This window comes from Gilbertella persicaria, assembly GCF_025201335.1.
Source record: "Gilbertella persicaria strain CBS 190.32 chromosome Unknown B0P05scaffold_15, whole genome shotgun sequence".
Classification (NCBI taxonomy): domain Eukaryota; kingdom Fungi; phylum Mucoromycota; class Mucoromycetes; order Mucorales; family Choanephoraceae; genus Gilbertella; species Gilbertella persicaria.
Window position 1 is genome coordinate 84,809 of NW_026251976.1, and position 19,813 is coordinate 104,621.

The following is a 19,813-nucleotide window of genomic DNA, read 5'->3' on the forward strand; positions in this document are numbered from 1 at the left end:
TTTCTTATTGGCCGATCAGATTGCTCTTCACAACATCATGTCGACAGCAGATATTGACGTATATAGGGCGTAATGTCAAATTTCTATTTAGAGTATAGGCTGTTTTATTCCAGGCAAGAAGCAAGACAGACAAGGCGAGACTTTTATGCAAAATAATAAAATTATTTTTTCTTTTCTTTTTTTGTCTCTTCAAGAATGGCAAGCGTGATCAAATATAATACGGTTGAACAAACCGCCAATGAAATGCCTAATGGCTCTGAACACGAACAGCATTTGAAGGAGAAAAATATGCACGATATTAAAGAAATTCAAAAAAAGAACAATGTAAAGCCTGACCAAGAAGAAGAGCATCAAAAAAAGGAAATTGAAGAAAAGCCAGGAAACGAACTCGATACTTCCGGCAATGTACACCCAAAACAAGAGCCAGTTTCGAATGAAGATGACGAATTGAATCAAGGCGTGTTGCCTAAGCAAAGCAGCGACCCCAATACAAAAGTTTGGACAAATGATCCCACCGCTCCTAATGGCGCACAGCAGAGTATCAGTAATTACCAAGACAATCGCAATGTAGGCAAAAATAATAGTGTCAGCAGTAACCATCGTCCACATCGCCGTCATAGTACATCTTCTAGTTTGAAAGCCGGACGTCGTCCTCATCAACAACACCGATTGGGTAGTCAGCCTTCGCTTCTTAACCAAACATTTGAGTCTACTTTTGCTGATCTCAAGACAATCTTCAACCCAACTGATCCAGATATTGACAACGAAAGGCCTAAAATCAAGAATCCTATGCCATTAAATCCAGTACCACCAGATGATTTAATTTATGGTCTTCAACTTCAGGCCATCAAGTACATTATCGTTGCTTGCGTTGTATGCTATTTGTTAGGCCGTCTCCGATTTGGCTATATTATTGGTACAATTATCATTGGTCTTTGTGCTTGGTCCTATTGGAATCTGGGACAAACAACAGCAGAAGGCCTTGAATGGCAACTAGAAAAAATGGAAAGCATGAAAACGGTAAGGTTTGATTTCTATTTAGGGACATATGGATGTATTTATACTATTTAAACAGCTCTACACTTCTGAAGGCGAATCAGTTGAGTGGCTTAATTACATGTTGGAAAAGCTTTGGCGTTCGATTGATCCCGAAATTTTTACTGACATCGAAGACCTTTTAGAAGACACTCTGCAGAGTGTTGCTCCCAGTTTTATTGTAAGTAGATGTAGGCTTTGTTAAATATCACTGACGATCGTGTCTTTAGCAAGCTATTAAGGTTTCCGATCTTGACATTGGTGTTCAAGCTCCTCGTATTCAAATGTAAATAATAAGCATCATTTCGACGTCATCACTCACTTATCATAGGATTCGAGTATTTCCTCCATTGCCTGGTCAGCCTGAAGAGAGTATCGTAAGTGGTGCATCACTTAAATTACATTGGTTATATTCACACACATTATATAATTAGTTTGGTGAGGCCTCTTTTAGTTTTCATGCACATCCAGTTGCTTCCTTAGTTGCTAATCGTGGTAAAACATCGACCCCACCTGGTTTGTCTATTCGCTTCCAAACAGCCCTAAAGGCTCCTTTGGATGTAAAGGGCGAATTGACTGCATTATCAGGGAAGATTCGGTTCAAGCTATTAACTTGTCCTGAAATGCCATTCATTTCAAAGGCAACCATTGCTTTTACGAGTGTGCCCAAAATTGAGACAGCTGTCATGCCATTATCAAAGCATTTGAATATTATGGGCGTATGTATACACATTGGAGAGACGTTCTTTTCCTAACTTGTTCCATAGCTTCCAACAATCAAAACCCTTGTCAATGAAGGTGTGAAACTTGGTTTTGCAGACCTTGTTGATCCCAAGAGCATGACCATCGATGTTAAGGCATTGCTCGGTGCTCTTGCTCAAGATACAAATGCAATTGGTGTCATCGTAGCTGAAATTAGAGGAGCAACAAGAGACGCTTCCATGCAACTCCAAGGTAAGAATTAAAATTCTCTTGTTTGCATTGCCTAATTTTATGATAGACATGGAAGACTCTTACGCTACTTTGTCTTTGAGTACTCAGCCTAAGAAGACATCTTCTAGCACTCGTGTATTGACAAACGACAAGGATCCTCGATGGAACGAGAACTTATACGTCCTGGTATCTAAAGGTATGGTTGTAATATCATAAGATAATAGCTAACCTCTATCCCAACAGATGATGTTCTCTCTGAGACTAAAGTTGAAATAAAAGTCTGGGATGCTGATAAAGTCAAGTTTGATGACATGTGGGGCTCTGTTTCTATGTCTGTCAAAGATGTTGTACAAGCTAGATTGGATAAACTTGGTAATGTTGCCAGTTGGTGTCAAGATGAACGTGTTGTGTTTGATGGGTAAGTTATATAGCTTTCATATATCTCTTCTAAACTTTGTTATAGATGGGCACCTATTGATGGTAAGGCTGAAGCTAATTCCAAGGTCAAGCTCAACTTCAAGTTGAGTTTCCATCCTAAATATCCTACTCCCAACATGGAAATATTCTCTAGCAACACTATGGACAAACAAAAGAAGTCTGAACCTGTAAAGAAGAAGGAAGAAAAGGAAAAAGATGTCATACTGGAAGCGCCTGTTGATCCCTCTCATACTAATGGTATTCTATTTGTTCAGATTCATCAAGCTGTTGATTTGGAAGTGGGTGATCCCGAGGTGCTTCCTACTTCAGAAGAATTCAAGCATCCTTACAGTACCCAAAAGACTGTCAGTTCTTATGCTGTACTTTATGTAAACGATAATAAGGTTTATCAGACACGCACCAAGATCAAGAATCCAAGTCCTCATTGGAACGCAATTACTGAACAATTTATAAGAGACTTTGAGCATACCAGTGTTCGTATTTCTGTCAAGGATTCTGTTGATCTTGAACGAGACCCTGTATTAGGTACCAAGCGCTTGTCTCTTAAAGAACTTTTTGTTGATCAAGATGATAAATTTAAGGAAATTCAAAGATGGATTCCTCTTGCTAATGGTATTGGCTTTGGCAAAATCTTGGTCTCATTTAAATACAAGCCCACCAAGTTGTATTTACCTCGTGAACTTCAAGGCTGTGGTAAGTTGTATATGCCTCATTTCTTTTCTTTTGTTTAACATGATGCACTAGATGTTGGTACACTTGTTGTTGAGCGCGTAATCTTGGATAAATTAAACGACCCCTTTGATATGAGCTATATCAAATCTACCAAGGCTACTTTGGCACTTAATATTGATCCTAGTATTCTTAAACGTCTTAAGGCGCGCAACATTGCTCAAGAAAATCAAAATGAACAAGGAAAAGACATTGGTCGATATGGCTGGCATCAAGAGCAACTCTTCTTCCCACTAATGATGCGTTATCGTACAGCCATCTATATACATATTAATCAAGGCAACGTTACAAGTACTAAGGCTACAGGTCGATTCTGGCTCAAAAACATGCCTGATCATGAGTGGCAGCATATTCAAGTAGGCCTCCATCACCATATAAATGATCATTCTAAAGAAGCCAACCGTAATGAAGATTCCTGGCCAGAGGAAGGTGACTTTGGACACGTGATACTCCGTATGAAGATTGTTCCAGGCTTCTCCCCTGTCCATACTCACTTGAGATCATTCACAAAGGACTTTGTTGGTTCTGACCCATTCTATGACGAGACATTGAAATACAAAGCTAAGAAGTGGATTAAGGCTCAAAACGAAAAGAACGATAGCGATGAAGGCGAAAGAGAAGAAGATACCTTGGATCATGATATGCAATCTGCGGTAGAGACGGAAAAGAATAAAGCCATGGATGAAGAAGACTTTGATGGTCGTAAGAGACGACCTTCCAGTCTTTCTTCGGAATATGGCGAAGATCCTGACGATGAATTAGATACAGATGATGAAGGCCTTCAGGCCAACATGGTGGATGAAAAGAAGAAGAAAAAGATAAGCAAGCATCGTGTGGTCCGCAAAGTAGCTTGGGGTCTTGATCAAGTAAAGCATAAGGTTGACATTATCCGGGAAGGCTTTAATTCAGAAACCAGGGCCAATCGCACTGTGGCTAAAGAAATCTAAGAAAAAAATAGTACGATGTTTGCTCCATCTAATGTAATCACTCATCATTTGTGACACACTCTTGCTCCTTCATTTCATTCTACTTTATTTCCTTTTATTTTGCATAAACAATAAAGAAGACAATAATAGGGCTTGCTGCACCATTTCGGGTTGAATTTATCTTTAGCATTTCAAGAAAATCACCATCAATTTGAGCAAGATGACGGAATTGACTGAATATGAATTTCTATCTAATCAAAGCTCGGGGAAATTGAAACATCAATATAAAACCACCATTAGTAGCCATCTATTCTCTTTTTCTTCTTTTCTTCATATTCGTATCATGTTGTCCGTACGTGCTCGCCTTTCTTCAGTTGTTAACAAGCGTACATTTGCTACTGTCACTGAAGCTGCTAAGAAGCCTATTGTTGACCAAAAATTCAAGGTTGTCGTAGTTGGTGGTGGACCTGGTGGTCTTTCAGGTAATCTTTTTTTTTTTTTTTTTTTTTTTTTTTTTTGTATTATGAGATTTTATACTGATTTAATAGTTTCATCCACTATCTCCAAGTTGCTCGGTAAAAACCAAGTTGCTGTCATTGAGCCTTCTCTTAAGCATTATGTAAGCCACTATTTCATGACAAATACTTGAATATTGACAAGTCAAAATAGTACCAACCTTTATGGACATATGTTGGTGGTGGTCTCAAGGATTTCAGCGAATCTGTCAAGCCTATGGGCGATGTCATGCCCAATGAAGCTGAATGGATCCAAGATAAAGTCGTTTCATTCGACCCCGATAATAACACAGTCAAACTTGCCGATGGACAAACTGTTGGATATGATTATTTAGTTGTTGCAGCAGGTATTCAAATCAATTGGGATGCTGTCAAGGGCTTAAAGGAAGCTCTTGGTAAGGATGGTGTCACATCCAACTATGATGCTGACAGTGTTCAAAAGACCTACAAATATCTTCAAGAATTTAAGGGTGGTAATGCTCTCTTTACCTTCCCTAACTCTCCCCTCAAGTGTCCCGGTGCTCCTACCAAGATTACTTTCTTGGCTGAAGAAGCTTTCCGTCTTTCTGGTGTCCGTGATAAGACCAATGTGATTTACAACACTGCTGCTGCCAAGATTTTCGGTGTTGATCACTATGGTCAAGTGCTTCAAAAGTTGGCCAATGAACGTAACATTGCAGTCAACCTTCAACATGAATTGCTCGAAATTGATGCCAACAACCACAAGGCTATCTTTAGAAACAATGCCAACCAGGAGACCAAGGCTTTTGAATACGACTTCATCCATGTTGCTCCTCCTCAAGGTCCTCCCAAGTTCATTAAGGAATCCAAGTTGGCTGATGCTGCTGGTTGGGTCGATGTCAACAAAGATACTTGTCGTCACAACAAGTACAAGAACGTCTTTTCCTTGGGTGATTGTTCCTCTCTTCCTACTTCCAAGACTGCCGCTGCTATCACTGGTGAATCTGGTGTCTTGAAAAAGAATTTAATCGCTGATCTTCAAGGCAAGAAGATTGAACAAGCTGTTTATGATGGTTACACCAGTTGTCCTTTGATTGTTGGTCGTGATCAACTCATTTTGGCCGAATTCTCTGGCTACACTGGCAAGCCTCTTGAGACTTTCCCTGTTGATCAACGTCAAATCAGTAAGACTGCTCAATTCTTGAACAAAGAAGTCATTCCTAGCATTTACTGGAATGGTTTGTTGAAGGGTACATGGACTGGTCCTACTACTGTTCGTCGTCTCTTTGATCCTATCCGTCCTAAGCATGATTAATTCATACCCTATTAAAGTTTATCTTAATAAATCCTTTCAAATTGTATTTAACAGCACTAAAGATGGATATACATTTATCCATGTGTCAAAGCCAATTGGTTCACAACAGATGGGCATCTTCTTGGATACTCTTCCCAAGAAGTAAATGCAGCCAATGGTAAAAATAAGATCCACGTTGTACATTTGCTTCAAGACCACACCATAATGGACCTTGGCTTCTTATATGAAAATGGAAAGCGTCTCCTCAATGGCCTAAAGAGAAACAAATCAATATCTCCAAAGCAGTTATTTACGGCGAACGGGCAACATACATGTGAAAAAAACTCGACATATATCAATCCAACCAATGAGGATAAACTGATTAAGCGCTGGCAATCTTTCTTTCACTCACACACAACAATTTGTTACAAGATATCGCAGCAGCATCAAGCGTTACTTTTCAGACGAATACTAGCACCTCTCGCATGATTTGGATATGTGGATGAACACTGCGTCTTGGGAACAATCCTGGATGGAAAAACAACGTGAAGCAGCCAAATTGGAGACAGACGATATTAGTTGTAAAACGACCAATTTAAACGCTTGAGCAATTGTTCGTCTTTATACGCACAACTTCCCTAAAAACCCAGAAGATTAGTAGAAACCGCCAATATTTAACTGGTGATTTTTGAACAAGGTTGTTAGTGATCACTAAGATTGGCATCAAAGACCCATTCTGCAGAAGTTTACTTTTTTATGGCTCTCATTGGACATTGCTATGCTGTAGTAGTAGACACAATCATTGCAAATCCAGCGTACAATGTACTCCTAAAACCTTTTCCGCTATTCATCACTTTTTGCACCTTTTTGCTTTTTATAGTAATTAGCTTTTCTCAGCACATAATCCTCAAGAACATCTTTTATTCTACTCTAAAACAAATCAATACCACCGATCATGATACATGGAATACACAACAATTCCTACATTTATCAACTTGGCTACGCTCATTACACTCTTACAAGTAATAGATGCATTTTGGAGCCTTTGACGTTGATCTAATGGCATAGATACTATTGCTTCTCGTGACCAACCAACTTACGAAATGCTGTACTATAAAATTTCATTCAAAAGAAGCTCTTCCTGTGTATATTCCATCCATTTCAAAAAGTAAATAAAAAAACATAGCACTTCGGCCAAGTCCATTGCTGCTCACTTCGAAACTACCTTTTTAATGAGAAATAGATATTTATTGGTGTTCATTTGCAATTTTTAAGACAATGGATAAATAAGATACGTACCCACTGGCATGGGAGTAAACCTTTACATTATGGGATGGTCAGAGGCGCTGATATATTCAGGGCTATTTATTTACATTGTTTTTTTTTTTTTCAAGATGACAGAAGGATATCATTTTAGAAAGTAGAATATTTTCAATTGACCCTGTTCTTGGAAGGTGACAGCTCTTGAGGAACAGAAATCAGATCTCTTGTTTGTTTCGGCGCTTATCCAAACATTTATAAAAAATACCAAAAAAAAAAAAAAAACTTAGAGTCGCTCAGTTTTATACTCTCTGATTCTTGCCATCATTGTCTAAGTTTCCATAAACTTGTTTCATTTGACTTTACTCCTAACTACAGTATTTCTACTTCAAATTCAGACGATGTTAAATTTTTTTTGGACGAATCAAAATTATTTTTCAGATGTTTAGCTTACCTTTTTTGGACGAAGTAAAAAAAGAAATTAGACAAGACAAATTTAGTTTTTAGACGAATAGAAATTTATATTTAGACTTTTTACCTGTAATGATCTTCATCCTTTCCGAAGAAAAGAAAGCCGTGTTTGCTACGGCGATACTTCAGCAGAAATTTGAATAAGAATAACTTTAATGCTCTCATAAAAGGCTCTTACCAAATTTATAATATTTCTTAAGCATTGGTTTTCTCTCGCTTAAATGGTTCTGGTCTTCCTTCTCCCATCCAAGCGGCCTTCGATATTTTCATCATATTTGTGGGATAGACATAGGAAAATGGGATACAGGTACGAATGTGACAGTAGTAAAAGTTCCTTTGGTTGGTTGAGTTTGTTCAGTTGATGCATTGATTATTTTAGGCTGCACACTTCAATCGGTACTATTCTCTGGTGTCCCTCAAATTGTCTCCACAATTTATCGTTTTGTGTCTAATATACTGAAAGGGAATGTCTTGCTCGGACTCTGCTTGTAATCTCATTTCCTTCTCCATTTTAAAAAATAAAATAAAATTGTACAAGAGATTTTTTTCAAGCGTCAATCATGGTAAGAATTAAATTCATGCAATACCCTTCAGTTAGCTAAAGACCTACAAAAAGACAGAATATGCACAGACTGCAAAGAGCCTGGTCATTATAATAGACAACATTATAAGTGCAAATTATACATTCAAGTCACTGCAAATGACGGTAAACTCCTTGATACTTTTTTCGTGTTTATTTTTTCTAATTTTTCTGTTCTGATAAGTTGGTGCCTCTAAAAAAAGAAAACAGACCGATCAAGTAAAGCAGGACAAGAAAAATGCAAAAAGGCCCAGGACTGTTGATAGCAGCACCAGTACATATACATGTGGAAATTGTGGTCAAGAAGGACATAAAACATCTCGTTCACCTGATTGCCCCAATCATATACGTTCATAAAAAGAAACTTTTCTGATGCATTTAGGCCCTAATTATAAGGCATATACGCGAAAGCTGCCTTTTGAACAATGCGTAAAAAGAGAGTATCAAGCCATCCTCAAACCAAGAATTGTCTCAGCTTGTGAACATCTGCGAAACATTGTTGTCAGATCACAGCTTTTCGTGAATTTTTATATTATCAGCTTGGCAAAAGCAAATAGTCCTATTCCTCATGCGATATACGAACAGAATTTCTGGTATTCAATAATACAACTTGTTAGAAACCAAAGAGTTACAAATGGCAACTATTTACAGCACGGATTACTTGATTATTGGAATAATTTCAAGCAAAGTCATCCTACTATTATTTATTAAGAAAAAATTGCCAGTGGCGTCAGTCAGTGCATTTCAGAAGCGTCCCAACAGCTACAAACAGTATACAACAATCACATAGTAGAAACATTTGAATCAAGAATATACAAGTATATATTCTATAAAACACAAAATATATTCATAGTAAGTACAATACTATTATAAAAGAGTACGTAAATAATACTATATATAGTCAATGGAACGTTCAGATGTTATAAAAATTGTCCCTTACGTTTACCAGTATGTGTGCCAAGGAAATCCCGTGTGGCCTCGAGGTCTTGAATTTACTGAAGAAAAGAAAACCATGGTTGATAAAACCTTCCTGCCACTAAAGGAGTCAATAACGACCCGGGTGGCTCTTACAACTCTGTCTCAAGCGCCTAACACATTTATTCCTTGTCTGTTTAACATTATATCGGAATACGAGATAGAACACAAGAGCCACAAAGTCTATGATGTCAGACGATTACCTCTACCAAGACTGTTTTCATTGTCACCAACGCCGGGTTTACATTGGAGATTCGTAAGCATAAGCGCTAATGCATTAGCACCATTTATCAAAGAGACCCTGCCAAGGGGCTATAAAGATCAACTCAACATGTTTCATCGTGTTTTTAATTTTAAAAAATTACATTTAAAGTATGGTATAATACCGTCCACAATATATTCTTTTCTTGCTGATAATTATAATATATCTAGGATGGATGATCTCACACCCAACGGAAATAACAAGATATTGTTTGGAAACACATTCAAATCCGACGGTTTTTCTGTTGACCTTCTGTTCTATCGAAGGGAAAAAAAGAAGGATGACACTGGTGTTGAATTAGCTCTTGAAGACTTCAACTACGAAGAGGTCATCAATCAGTATCAACCGGTTTTCCTTGATCCAGGACGTAAATCATTATTTACAGCTGTTGTAGGCGTAGAGTCAGCTAAGCAAATTCGGAAGTCGTCCGCCAAGGAATACTACCATTTGACAGGTAGTACTGTGTATAGCAAAAAACTTGAGTCAAAGAAACAACGCTCTGGTATCCTTACACTCGAGTCCCAAATTCCCACGTCAAAAACAACAGAACCAGACTCATATGAAAATTATGCTACATACATATTAGCACACCTTAACAGGCTACTGACATTTTACGGCAAGGAAACCGCAAAGTGTCATTTCCAGCTGTATCAAGGCAGGCAACGGGCACCAGAAATGATGGTTAATATGTTAACTCACGGTACTGCCAAGTACAACAAATTTCAGAGGAAGAAAAAAGGAAAGAAGAATGTCAAGCGAGGAAAAAAGAAGAAGAAAAAGCCCAAGATAGATGGTGGCAAAGAAAATGAAGGGTTAAAATCAAAACTTGATACAACCGCAAAGAAGTAAGTAATCAGCCTTTCTTTAATAGAAGTTTCTAAGTTTTTTATTTTAATAGGTTAAAGTGGAAACCCCTTCCTTTTCGCGAAGAAAAAGAAAAGTGCCCATTGGTCGTTTTTGGCGATGGTGTCTTTGGTAAAGACATGGTCAAGTTGAAAAATCTTCGATGTGGGGTGGTAGGGAAACTGTTTCAGACACTGAAAAAACGCGAAACTGCTGGTGCGTTGATCGTTTTAACGATTGACGAATTTAAAACATCTAAAACGTGCAGCTCGTGTTTTTATAGCAACTTGGGAGTGGTGAAAACAACGCATTTCAAAGGCAATTCCGTTCTTGCTTGCCAAAATTGTAACAAAGTTTGGCAGAGAGATGTAAATGCTGCCACAAATATGATGAAAATATCGAAGGCCGCTTGGATGGGAGAAGGAAGACCAGAACCATTTAAGCGAGAGAAAACCAATGCTTAAAAAATATTATAAATTTGGTAAGAGCCTTTTATGAGAGCATTAAAGTTATTCTTATTCAAATTTCTGCTGAAGTATCGCCGTAGCAAACACGGCTTTCTTTTCTTCGGAAAGGATGAAGATCATTACAGGTAAAAAGTCTAAATATAAATTTCTATTCGTCTAAAAACTAAATTTGTCTTGTCTAATTTCTTTTTTTACTTCGTCCAAAAAAGGTAAGCTAAACATCTGAAATACTGTATTAACCAAAGCTTTTCAATTGAATTAAGCTCAGAAGAATAACACAGCAATAGCCACGCGATGCGACAGGACATCCTATTTGTCAGCAGCGATGAATCTACATTTCGTACAACATGAAATTTGTTTGCTATCAAGTGAATTCGTTTTCTACTGGGGCGAAGTTACTTTCTTTAAAATGTGTAATGGTACAAGGTGACTCCTCTATTGAATGATGCGGGGTTCCAATGCGTTTGGTTGTATATGTCCCTCTAATGGTAAGAAAGTCCTTGACTCGGTGGAATAGAAAAAAAAAATTAGATTTTTTTTTTAAAAAAAAGAGAGAGAGAGATACGCAACATTTTTTTTCTCTCTTTTCTTTATCTCTTCTCTTTTTCTCAGCATGGCTCTCAGACTCTTGACTTCACGCGTTGTTCCCCGTACTTATATCCCCATTGTTCAGAAGTCCGCCACTATGGCTGCCTTCCGTGGTTATGCTAGTAAGTTGTTGTAATACAATCATCACCATCTTAATCACAAAAAAAAAAAAAAAGCAAAGAGATACACAGAAGATCACGAATGGATCTCTGTTGAAAATGGTGTTGGTACTTTTGGTATTACTGACCATGCCCAATCCTCTTTGGGTGATATTGTTTTTGTTGAAATCCCTAATATTGGTGACAAGGTCAAGAAAGATGGTAAGACAAAAAAAAACATGGGATCCAACTTGCTTCTGACACATAAAACAGATCAAATTGGTGCTGTTGAATCTGTCAAGGCTGCTAGTGACATCTATTCTCCTGCTTCTGGTGAAATTCAAGAAGTCAACTCTGAAGTTGTTGACGATCCTTCTATGGTGAACAGTGGTGCTGAAACTGATGGTAAGTATCGCTGTTTAAAATGAACGTGTGAAAACTAACTGGGCCATCTTGTAGGTTGGTTGGCTAAGATCAAGCTTAGTGATGAATCAGAACTTGAAGGCTTGATGGATGAAGCTGCTTACAAAGTCCATGTTCAATCTTCAGATAGCGATTAGATGTATTTATTATTGTAATTCTTTTCTTTTTTTTCGATAACGTATCTGTCACACGATAAATAAAATATTAAAAAAAAAAAAGATTAAAAAAGGAAAACACATCTTGTAATTGTAGGTTTGCGCGTTTTTTCTTTTCCTTTCTTTTTTCTGTTATGAGCCAATATTTTATTGAACAAGAAAAGCGTTTCAGTATTCATACATTACAATTATTAAAATCCTCTACTCAAGAAACAAAAAAGTTATATGCTGAAGCATACTCGCATGCATGTACTGCTGTCAAGCTTGATACACTGGCTCAGTATAATAAAGCAATAGAGTCCTACCGCCAAGTTATTAAGGTACCTTACCTATATAAAAGTTCGATATTCTTTGCATATTTAATAATATTGAAGATGCCTCTAGAATCTTTCTCAGTTACTTAAAGGTACAATAACAGCAGCAACAGCAGCAGCAGTGAACACGTCTCAGTCTTATTAAGCACTTTTTTTTTAGTAGATAGCGATAACCGTATGGATCGCAACGAGATATTGCAAAAAGTAAACAGCTACAGACACAGAATAGAACAACTTGAACGCTATATGGAGACTACAAAATCAAATTCACCTTCTTTATATATCAATGAAAATTCGCCTCATAAATACCGTCGAGACTCTATTGACTCTGATTTTGTAAGAACAGAAGAAGACGACTACAATGACCGAGCCAAGGTAAAAAAAAAAAGATATGTTTTTCTATACTTTATCATTCATATTTTAATTAGTTTTCATTTAGTCAAGGTGAATTAAATGAGTTAAAAGGCTATATAGACCATGCATTTGATTATTATTCAAATGCTGCCGAATTGTTCATGAAAGCATTTAAGGGATACGATCATGACTCACCAGAAAAACCTACAGCAAAAGACAATTTCGCTAAAGCATTGGATCGAGCCGAGCAGTTGAAAAAGAACGCACAACTCTTAACGAGCCCACCTTTACGCACTCGATCTTCTTCTTTGACTTCTTCTCTTGACCAACCCAAGACACATTATCGATCTTCCTCAATCACTTCTTCTTTTGCTATTGTTGATAACCCTACAGATGACATCTTGACACAAAAACTATCACATGCAGAAATTGAAGTCTTGAGATACACTTCTTGTGTGAATGACAAGACATTTTTACCTTGGATTGATGAAGCTGACCTGAAAGAACAATTCTCGTATCCTAAAAAATACTTGGACCCTGAAGGCTCATTACGTTTATCCGAAAAGCAATTGGAGAAATTTGGTGGATGGAAACGACCTGCTGATATGATAAGACAGCCACAACTTGTTTATCTGATCTCAAGGTAATTATTCAGATGGCCTATCAAGATATTCATTTTATATACAGTACAAGTATCATTCAGGATATTGTTACAGATTGCTCCTTTGTTGCGTCACTTTGTGTAGCTGCTGCGTATGAACGCAAGTTCAAAAAGCAGTTGATCACATCTTGTATATACCCTCAAAATAAACAAGGTCAGCCTTGTTATAACCCAAATGGAAAGTATGTTGTCAAGCTTGTATATAATGGTATTGCTCGAAAAGTCGTGGTAGATGATCTTTTGCCTATTTCACGAGATGGTACCTTGATGTGCACCTTTTCAACAAATAAAGGGGAATTATGGCCTAGTATCATTGAGAAAGCGGTAAGGACAACAAGTCAAGTCTATTGCAATGATCTTACTTCTTCAATAGTATATGAAGCTAATGGGTGGCTATGATTTTCCTGGATCGTAAGTAAATACAGTCTTATATCAATGAGTGTCTGATCATACTCTGCTTTATCTAGCAATTCAGGCATTGATTTACAGTAAGTGATATCTAGACATTCAGCATAGACTTATTTATTCTTATAGTTGTTTGACAGGATGGATTCCTGAACATATATTTATTTACGAGTAACTTGTGTTAACTGTTCTCTATGTATTCATACTTATTATTTATTAGCAAACATTTTGTAGCAGGCAATGTATGGGAGCGAATCTTAGATGGCATTAAATATGGCGATGTGCTTGTGACCATTGCCACTGGAGAAATGACTGAAGAAGAAGCTAATGAGCTAGGCCTTGTTCCTACACACGCTTATGCTGTTATTGATATCAAAATGGTCATGGGTAAGCGTCTTCTACAAGTAAAGAATCCTTGGAGTCATAAACGTTGGCGAGGTCCTTATAGTCATCTTGACACTAAGGTCTGGACGCACGAATTGCGCCATTTGCTCAATTTTGATCCTGATGTAGCTGAAAAGAATGACGATGGTATCTTTTGGATCGATTTTGAGTCTGTATGTCTTAACTTTACTTCGATTCATTTGAACTGGAATCCTGAATTATTTACACATCGTTGGGTGTTGCATTCTGTATGGTCAGAACATGTAGGGCCTAAAAAAGATGTTTACAGTTTAGGCTACAATCCGCAATTTGGATTAAAAGTACATGTGCCCGATAAAAAGCCTGCTGCTGTATGGCTCTTGCTCTCAAAGCATATTATGGTGACAGAAGAAAACACAGACTATATTACACTGCATGTGTATAACAATACTAATGGAGAAAGGATCTATTACCCAGGAACACCTTTTAAAGAAGTAAGACGCTTATTCTCTTTTTTTTTGACAAAATGATAACCATGTGTTATAGGGAACCTATGTGAATAGTCCTCATATTCTTGTACGGTTTAATGCTCCTCCTGGTATTAGCGACTATACCATTGTTGTTTCACAGCATGAAAAAGAGCGTTCCTTGTATTTTTCTCTACGCGCTTATTCTCTCGCTCCTTTTAAGCTACAAGAAGTACCCATGCGCTATTCTATTGAACAAAAGGTATGATTTTTATGAAGACAGCCAAGCAACTGACACGATGATAGATCCATAGTCAATGGACAGAACAAACAGCAGGTGGCAATGCCTCTAACTCTTCTTATTTGAATAATCCTCAATGGAAAATCACGATATCAAACACAGGCTCACCCGTGGGTCTTTTATTACAACTAGAAGCCCAAAAGAATTTTGCTATCCATCTATTACTGGTTGAAGGTGGTAAGCGAGTATCAAGCGTATCTGTCAGAGATATCTTGGTTGAATCAGGCCCTTATCGACATGGATTTTGCTATTGTGAATTGCAACACATTAAACGTAAGCAACATGAACCATATAAAAAATGGTATTTAACTTTTTGTTTTAGCTGGTGAATATACTGTGGTTGCATCTACATTCGAAGCTGATTTAGTGGGTAAATTTATCATGACAGTAACAAGTACAGTCAAATTGCAAGTAGACCCTATACCTGCTGAAGGAGCTGTAAGAAGAAAACATTCTATTTTTTTTTTTTGAGTACTAATCCATGTATTAGGGTATGTTTAAGAAAGTTTTTCATGGTGAATGGATTGTTGGGTACAGTGCCATGGGTTGTCCAAGTTTTGGCAATTATGCTAAAAATCCTCGGTATTTACTAGAGATTAGAGAATTAACAACAGTCAAGTAATGTACCCAAGACAAATGAATGGCGCTTATTTACGCTATTATGTAATTAGGATACGGTTACAGGCAAAGAGTAGTTCTGATTCTGTACCTTCTATGAATGTCACTCTTTTTGAAAAGCACCCCACTGAATTATTTGGTGAAGAACTAGCTACTTCAGGCCCCTATACCAATGTTATTCAAGGTGTAGCCACTGGTGATGTTGTATTAAGTCAAAACAAAACAGGTAAGCATAAACACGTAAAGCGATAGCGCATTCATTCTATGATAGGCTACATCATCGTATTGGCTACTCATGATAAAGATATAGCTGCCGAATTCACAGCGATTATTTACAGTGATCGCCCTGTCAATGTAAAGAACGACAGATAAATAAAACGTTTATTGATGAAGTCTCTTGTTTTGAACTGAGGATAAAGCACGCTGACCTGTAAAGAAGGCAACAAGTGCCAGGCCGCCGAAATAAGTCAATGTTTGAAAGAGATCAAGCTTTGTCCAATAAAGATAAAAGAGGTATTCAAGAGAAACTAAAGAACCCAAAAAGGCAGCGATATAAATGGATCGAGTTTTTGATCCTTGAGTGAGTTCTGAAATAACATTGGCGGGTGTATAACCAAGACGCAACCACTATATATTAGAAACAATTAAGCACGATTCTCTTTCTTTTTCTCTTTACTTACGCCAATAAGCAAGAAAATCCATGGTGATAAAGTGACAAGAGCAAAGATCATGGAGAAAGTGGCAGGAGGCATCTTTTCTGCTTCTCTAAAGACATGATGGATTTCGGGTTGCCATTCAAACACGTCTTCTTGACCTGCTGCTTGTACCAGAGCAGTAAAAGAGGCTGCAAAAAGAAGACCAAGAATAGACATAATAATTGAAAAACAAAAAACAAAAAAGAAAGAAGAAAAGAGACCGTGTATCTATTGAGAATTTAATTACATGTATGTATGTATTTGTGCGGTCAATTAAAACACTGAGTCTTAAAATCAGGGCCAAGAGATGAAAAGAACGGCAGGTACAACCGGTGTACTGAAGGCACCTACTAAAACCCGTATACCCCGAGTTTGAATGACAGGCAATAATCAAAGCCATCACAGGCTTTTAGATGTAGCACTTTACACATCATTAAGCTGTAAGAAGACATACTGGGAAAAGCGTTCGTAAAATGCGGTTTTTACTTTTTTCGGTCCAACATTGCGTGTATAAACAATATCCTAATATATCTTCTTTGAAGTTAGAAAAGTTGGAGAAAGGAGAAAGTATTTTTATTCTTTCAGTTTGTAGCAAGCAACAACTGTGTTCGTTGCTACTTTTAATTGATGAAGGCACTCGCTCAAGTCAGTTGTTTTTTAAAACATCTACATATTTTAGATTGTCTATCTTGTAAAGATTGTGCTTGCCTGTAGCTGTCGATATCTTACCAACAGTAAAAAAATGTACCCCAATTGGGTGTGTAGAGTACAACCTGACATGTAGTTCATATTCTTCTTATCGCTGGAAGCAGCCTTGTAAGTTACGTCTGTAACAATTGGTCGCTTTGAAAAAGGAAGATTAATTCTGGCAATTCCAGGTGCTGAAAAAGCACTCGTGAAATTCTTGTCATTAGTGACTTGGGCATGAAAGATGTACCCATCAAAATCTTTCATTGTTTTGTCTAGATCGCCTAAGAATTTTGTGTTCTTGCTGATACCAAGGAAAGCTTTCGCAGCATTCAGCTCATACTTTGCTCAGTCCTGATTTCCCATGATGGAGCTTATCTCTTTAGAAGACAAAGTGAATTCACTTGGGCGCAAAATAACACCAATACTGAATTTTTTTGGTGTCTTTGACTGGTCATTTTGCACAACTTCGAGCAAGATCTTACTTTGATCTCCAGATAAATGGAGTCTTGGAATGATCCCGTGAGTGTACCTTCCCTTACACTTCACAGTGCAGCTTGTGACATCCTCCCTCTCATTATGAATCAAAGTAAACTTAACTTTCACATGACAGTCAGTGTGCTTTAATGCTTCTTTGCAATGCAAACATTTTTGATCTTTAATTAACTTCAAGCTGTGACAAGGTCTGTACTCTATTATAAAATCCCCAATCCTTGTTGTCATAGTAAACAGCAACAAGACATCTCTTGTACCAAATAGGGCAGCCTTTTGTCATTTTTTGATTCCTTCAGCCAGAACCCAACCAATGTCCAAATTACATCTCGAAAAAGTCTTTTCATCCCCTCTACAAGGTTCAATTTTGAAACTTTCAAAATGCTCGCCATCAGGATATTTCTTTATGAGATAATTGAACTTGTGATATTCTTTATGTGTTAGCATCTAGAGAGATATGTAATAAGAGTATAGAGTACAAAGAAGATCAAAAATGTAGAATGTAATTTGTACCTTAGTAGGTTGTTCAACTACATCCAAACTCCGGGTATACGGGCCCTCAAAAGTAGTCAAACAATGTTAAGATTAGGCGGAAAAGAAAGAGAGGGAAACAAGAAAAAAAAGGATGGAGGTGTAGACATTTGTAGCCGACAATATCTACCAGCCGCATTGTATGTTATTTTTATTATGATCAAAAGCTATATACAAAATAGAAAGAATAAATATAAATAGTATGGAATTAATGGCATGCAGCAATGTATCTCTTTGCTTTCTGGAATTGTCTGCAAAGGATGAATTTCTTGTTTATAGGATCCTCTTCTTGTGGCTGATTGTTTGCCATCATACTTTGTTGTGGTGTATCAGCAGCTGTAACTGTACAGTGAGTGGCAGCAAACTCACAAAGGAATCGACCAAGTCTATGTTGAAGCGAGACTAAAGGACAGAAAGCAGTCATAGCAATGTAAGTATTGATGGCAGCATTGGTAAATTTGCAGTTAGTTGTCGAGGTTGCTGAAGATGTATCTTCTTGTTTTTCTTCAACCTGCTTGTTTTCTTCTCCAGTAAGATAAAGCTTTCTCTCCTTCATTAATGTGATCGGCTCCAAGATGTTCCAGACAGCCTTCGCTTCTTTGTCTGTCATTATGGTAGAACCAGCAAAAGGATCTTTTTCATTGTACTGAATATGATTGGTTGCTGGCAATAGTGCCGAAGGGCTTAATTTGGCAGTGGCCAAGAGTTCGTTTGTACTCATGGTCATGGTGTGTGCCAAGACAATCGACATCAAGGCGGGGGCAAGGAGAGGATATTGCTGGAACATGGCTGAAGCATTACTGGACAAAGCATTTGATGTTTCTTTGGATAAGACCTGGTTGATGTTCCAGTGGGGTACCAAGGCATGGGATAAATAAGTATCCGTGTTGGTATTGGTGGTCTCTGGTAATACAAAGTCCCAATTATCAGGGAACTCAGTGAATAAATTGGGTGGAGAGGACAGCGTAGATTCATCTGAAGAAGAGGAGGAAGAGGAAGAAGAAGGTGGATGAAGGAGAGAGTTGGTATGTGGCATATTGTCGAAGATAGGCGTAGGTTGTTGGGCGTTTGCTGTTGTAGGAGGCAAACCAATGCCACCAAGCACCATATCAACACGCAACTTGTCGTTTTCTTTTTGAAGCTTATCTACTTTTGTCTTGAGCCATTTGAGTTCAAGTTTCAACTGGCTATTTTCTGCTTTTTGTTGATTCAGCTGCTCTTCCAGGCTGCCAACATATTCTATAAAAGGAAAAAAAGCGAGTCGTCAGCAAGTTGCCTGTTTTAGACATTGTCCATCTCTCTTACCTTTTCTTCTATTTCTGAAATTACGAGCAGAAATTTTATTTCGAAGTTGGCGTCTTTCCTTGCTGCTCATAGCTTTAAGTTGGGATTCTGGAACATGGTCATTGATGGGTCTAAAGTCCAACCGACTTGTGGCAGAAGCAGGTGGTTTATTGCTTGATGTCTGCTTTCTCTTTTTAGGTATCTCGCTTGAAGAGGAAGAGTCTTCTTCCATCGCATAAGCAACCTGGTTATTTTGTTCATGCATAGATCCTATTGTTGTTTCAGCTGCTTGTTGAGCTTCTTGACCCAGTAGGAATTGGAAAAGATCAGCATCAGATAAAGCAAAAGGCTCAGGTTGTGGCTGCAATGCCTGTTGCTGTTGTGGTTGAGTACATTTATTGTTATGGTCTGTCGATATCATGTTAGGGTGATCCTCAAGCACCCATGTGAATGTTTGGCCAGAAAAATCATTATTATTCATTTTTTTAGATGGAATAAAGAAGAAAAAAAAAAAAGAAATGTTATGAAACATAAAATTAAGTTTTTTTTATTGAACGCCGCTCCCTCAATTACCCTCCGCATCCATTCACATATCGATTCTGTTGCATTTGATCTCACGTATAAGATACAAAAAAAAAAAAGATTGCCTTTCTAATCATATTCTGCTTGAGTCTATGTTATTTATCAT

At 37.6% G+C, this 19,813-nt stretch overlaps 8 protein-coding genes across 8 annotated transcripts; 6 read left to right on the forward strand and 2 right to left on the reverse strand.

Annotated features, from left to right (window-relative positions):
- Positions 1-174: 174 nt before the first annotated feature.
- Positions 175-4,082, forward strand: B0P05DRAFT_636553 (uncharacterized protein; the record flags this gene model as incomplete). Its single annotated transcript, XM_051583623.1, has 10 exons — positions 175-1,020; positions 1,076-1,216; positions 1,266-1,321; positions 1,367-1,412; positions 1,470-1,754; positions 1,803-1,989; positions 2,036-2,164; positions 2,212-2,386; positions 2,432-3,099; positions 3,151-4,082. Exons 1-10 carry the CDS (start codon positions 196-198, stop codon positions 4,080-4,082), a joined length of 3,444 nt encoding a protein of 1,147 aa, XP_051435815.1. The 5' UTR covers positions 175-195.
- Positions 4,083-4,404: 322 nt separating this feature from the next.
- B0P05DRAFT_586178 (uncharacterized protein) lies at positions 4,405-5,852 on the forward strand (the record flags this gene model as incomplete). The annotated part of the gene is made up of 3 exons (XM_051582491.1): positions 4,405-4,543; positions 4,610-4,680; positions 4,731-5,852. The coding sequence occupies 3 exons, from the start codon at positions 4,405-4,407 to the stop codon at positions 5,850-5,852; spliced, it is 1,332 nt and encodes a 443-aa protein (XP_051435816.1).
- A 2,528-nt stretch (positions 5,853-8,380) lies between these two features.
- On the forward strand, positions 8,381-9,390 carry B0P05DRAFT_578721 (uncharacterized protein; the record flags this gene model as incomplete). Its single annotated transcript, XM_051581876.1, has 5 exons — positions 8,381-8,440; positions 8,554-8,830; positions 8,855-8,994; positions 9,044-9,298; positions 9,331-9,390. The coding sequence occupies 5 exons, from the start codon at positions 8,381-8,383 to the stop codon at positions 9,388-9,390; spliced, it is 792 nt and encodes a 263-aa protein (XP_051435817.1).
- Positions 9,391-9,550: 160 nt separating this feature from the next.
- On the forward strand, positions 9,551-10,686 carry B0P05DRAFT_578722 (uncharacterized protein; the record flags this gene model as incomplete). Its single annotated transcript, XM_051581877.1, has 4 exons — positions 9,551-9,780; positions 9,979-10,224; positions 10,278-10,590; positions 10,627-10,686. The coding sequence occupies 4 exons, from the start codon at positions 9,551-9,553 to the stop codon at positions 10,684-10,686; spliced, it is 849 nt and encodes a 282-aa protein (XP_051435818.1).
- Positions 10,687-11,374: 688 nt separating this feature from the next.
- B0P05DRAFT_468231 (glycine cleavage system H protein) lies at positions 11,375-11,935 on the forward strand (the record flags this gene model as incomplete). The annotated part of the gene is made up of 4 exons (XM_051574419.1): positions 11,375-11,399; positions 11,454-11,597; positions 11,649-11,780; positions 11,835-11,935. The coding sequence occupies 4 exons, from the start codon at positions 11,375-11,377 to the stop codon at positions 11,933-11,935; spliced, it is 402 nt and encodes a 133-aa protein (XP_051435819.1).
- A 389-nt stretch (positions 11,936-12,324) lies between these two features.
- B0P05DRAFT_55413 (uncharacterized protein) lies at positions 12,325-15,944 on the forward strand. Its single transcript, XM_051579651.1, has 14 exons — positions 12,325-12,359; positions 12,428-12,642; positions 12,696-13,264; positions 13,309-13,606; positions 13,656-13,693; positions 13,750-13,770; positions 13,817-13,858; positions 13,908-14,544; positions 14,597-14,779; positions 14,824-15,091; positions 15,141-15,256; positions 15,309-15,436; positions 15,490-15,662; positions 15,708-15,944. The coding sequence occupies exons 2-14, from the start codon at positions 12,445-12,447 to the stop codon at positions 15,806-15,808; spliced, it is 2,772 nt and encodes a 923-aa protein (XP_051435820.1). The 5' UTR covers positions 12,325-12,359; positions 12,428-12,444; the 3' UTR covers positions 15,809-15,944.
- On the reverse strand, positions 15,415-16,354 carry B0P05DRAFT_537359 (Dolichyl-diphosphooligosaccharide--protein glycosyltransferase subunit Swp1). The gene is made up of 2 exons (XM_051577717.1): positions 16,117-16,354; positions 15,415-16,063 (listed from the first exon to the last, which is right to left on the reverse strand). Exons 1-2 carry the CDS (start codon positions 16,306-16,308, stop codon positions 15,818-15,820), a joined length of 438 nt encoding a protein of 145 aa, XP_051435821.1. The 5' UTR covers positions 16,309-16,354; the 3' UTR covers positions 15,415-15,817.
- Positions 16,355-18,049: 1,695 nt separating this feature from the next.
- Positions 18,050-19,606, reverse strand: B0P05DRAFT_586183 (uncharacterized protein; the record flags this gene model as incomplete). The annotated part of the gene is made up of 2 exons (XM_051582492.1): positions 18,050-19,080; positions 19,147-19,606. 2 exons carry the CDS (start codon positions 19,604-19,606, stop codon positions 18,050-18,052), a joined length of 1,491 nt encoding a protein of 496 aa, XP_051435822.1.
- Positions 19,607-19,813: the final 207 nt, after the last annotated feature.

Coding starts and splice junctions, on each gene's coding strand:
- B0P05DRAFT_55413 (XM_051579651.1), top strand. CDS start 12,445: ATGGATCGCAACGAGATATTGCAAAAAGTAAACAGCTACAGACACAGA. Junction 13,859..13,907: donor GAACATATATTTATTTACGA/GTAACTTGTGTT, acceptor ATTATTTATTAG/CAAACATTTTGTAGCAGGCA. Junction 15,257..15,308: donor CTATACCTGCTGAAGGAGCT/GTAAGAAGAAAA, acceptor TCCATGTATTAG/GGTATGTTTAAGAAAGTTTT.
- B0P05DRAFT_537359 (XM_051577717.1), bottom strand. CDS start 16,308: ATGTCTATTCTTGGTCTTCTTTTTGCAGCCTCTTTTACTGCTCTGGTA. Junction 16,064..16,116: donor GGATTTTCTTGCTTATTGGC/GTAAGTAAAGAG, acceptor TCTAATATATAG/TGGTTGCGTCTTGGTTATAC.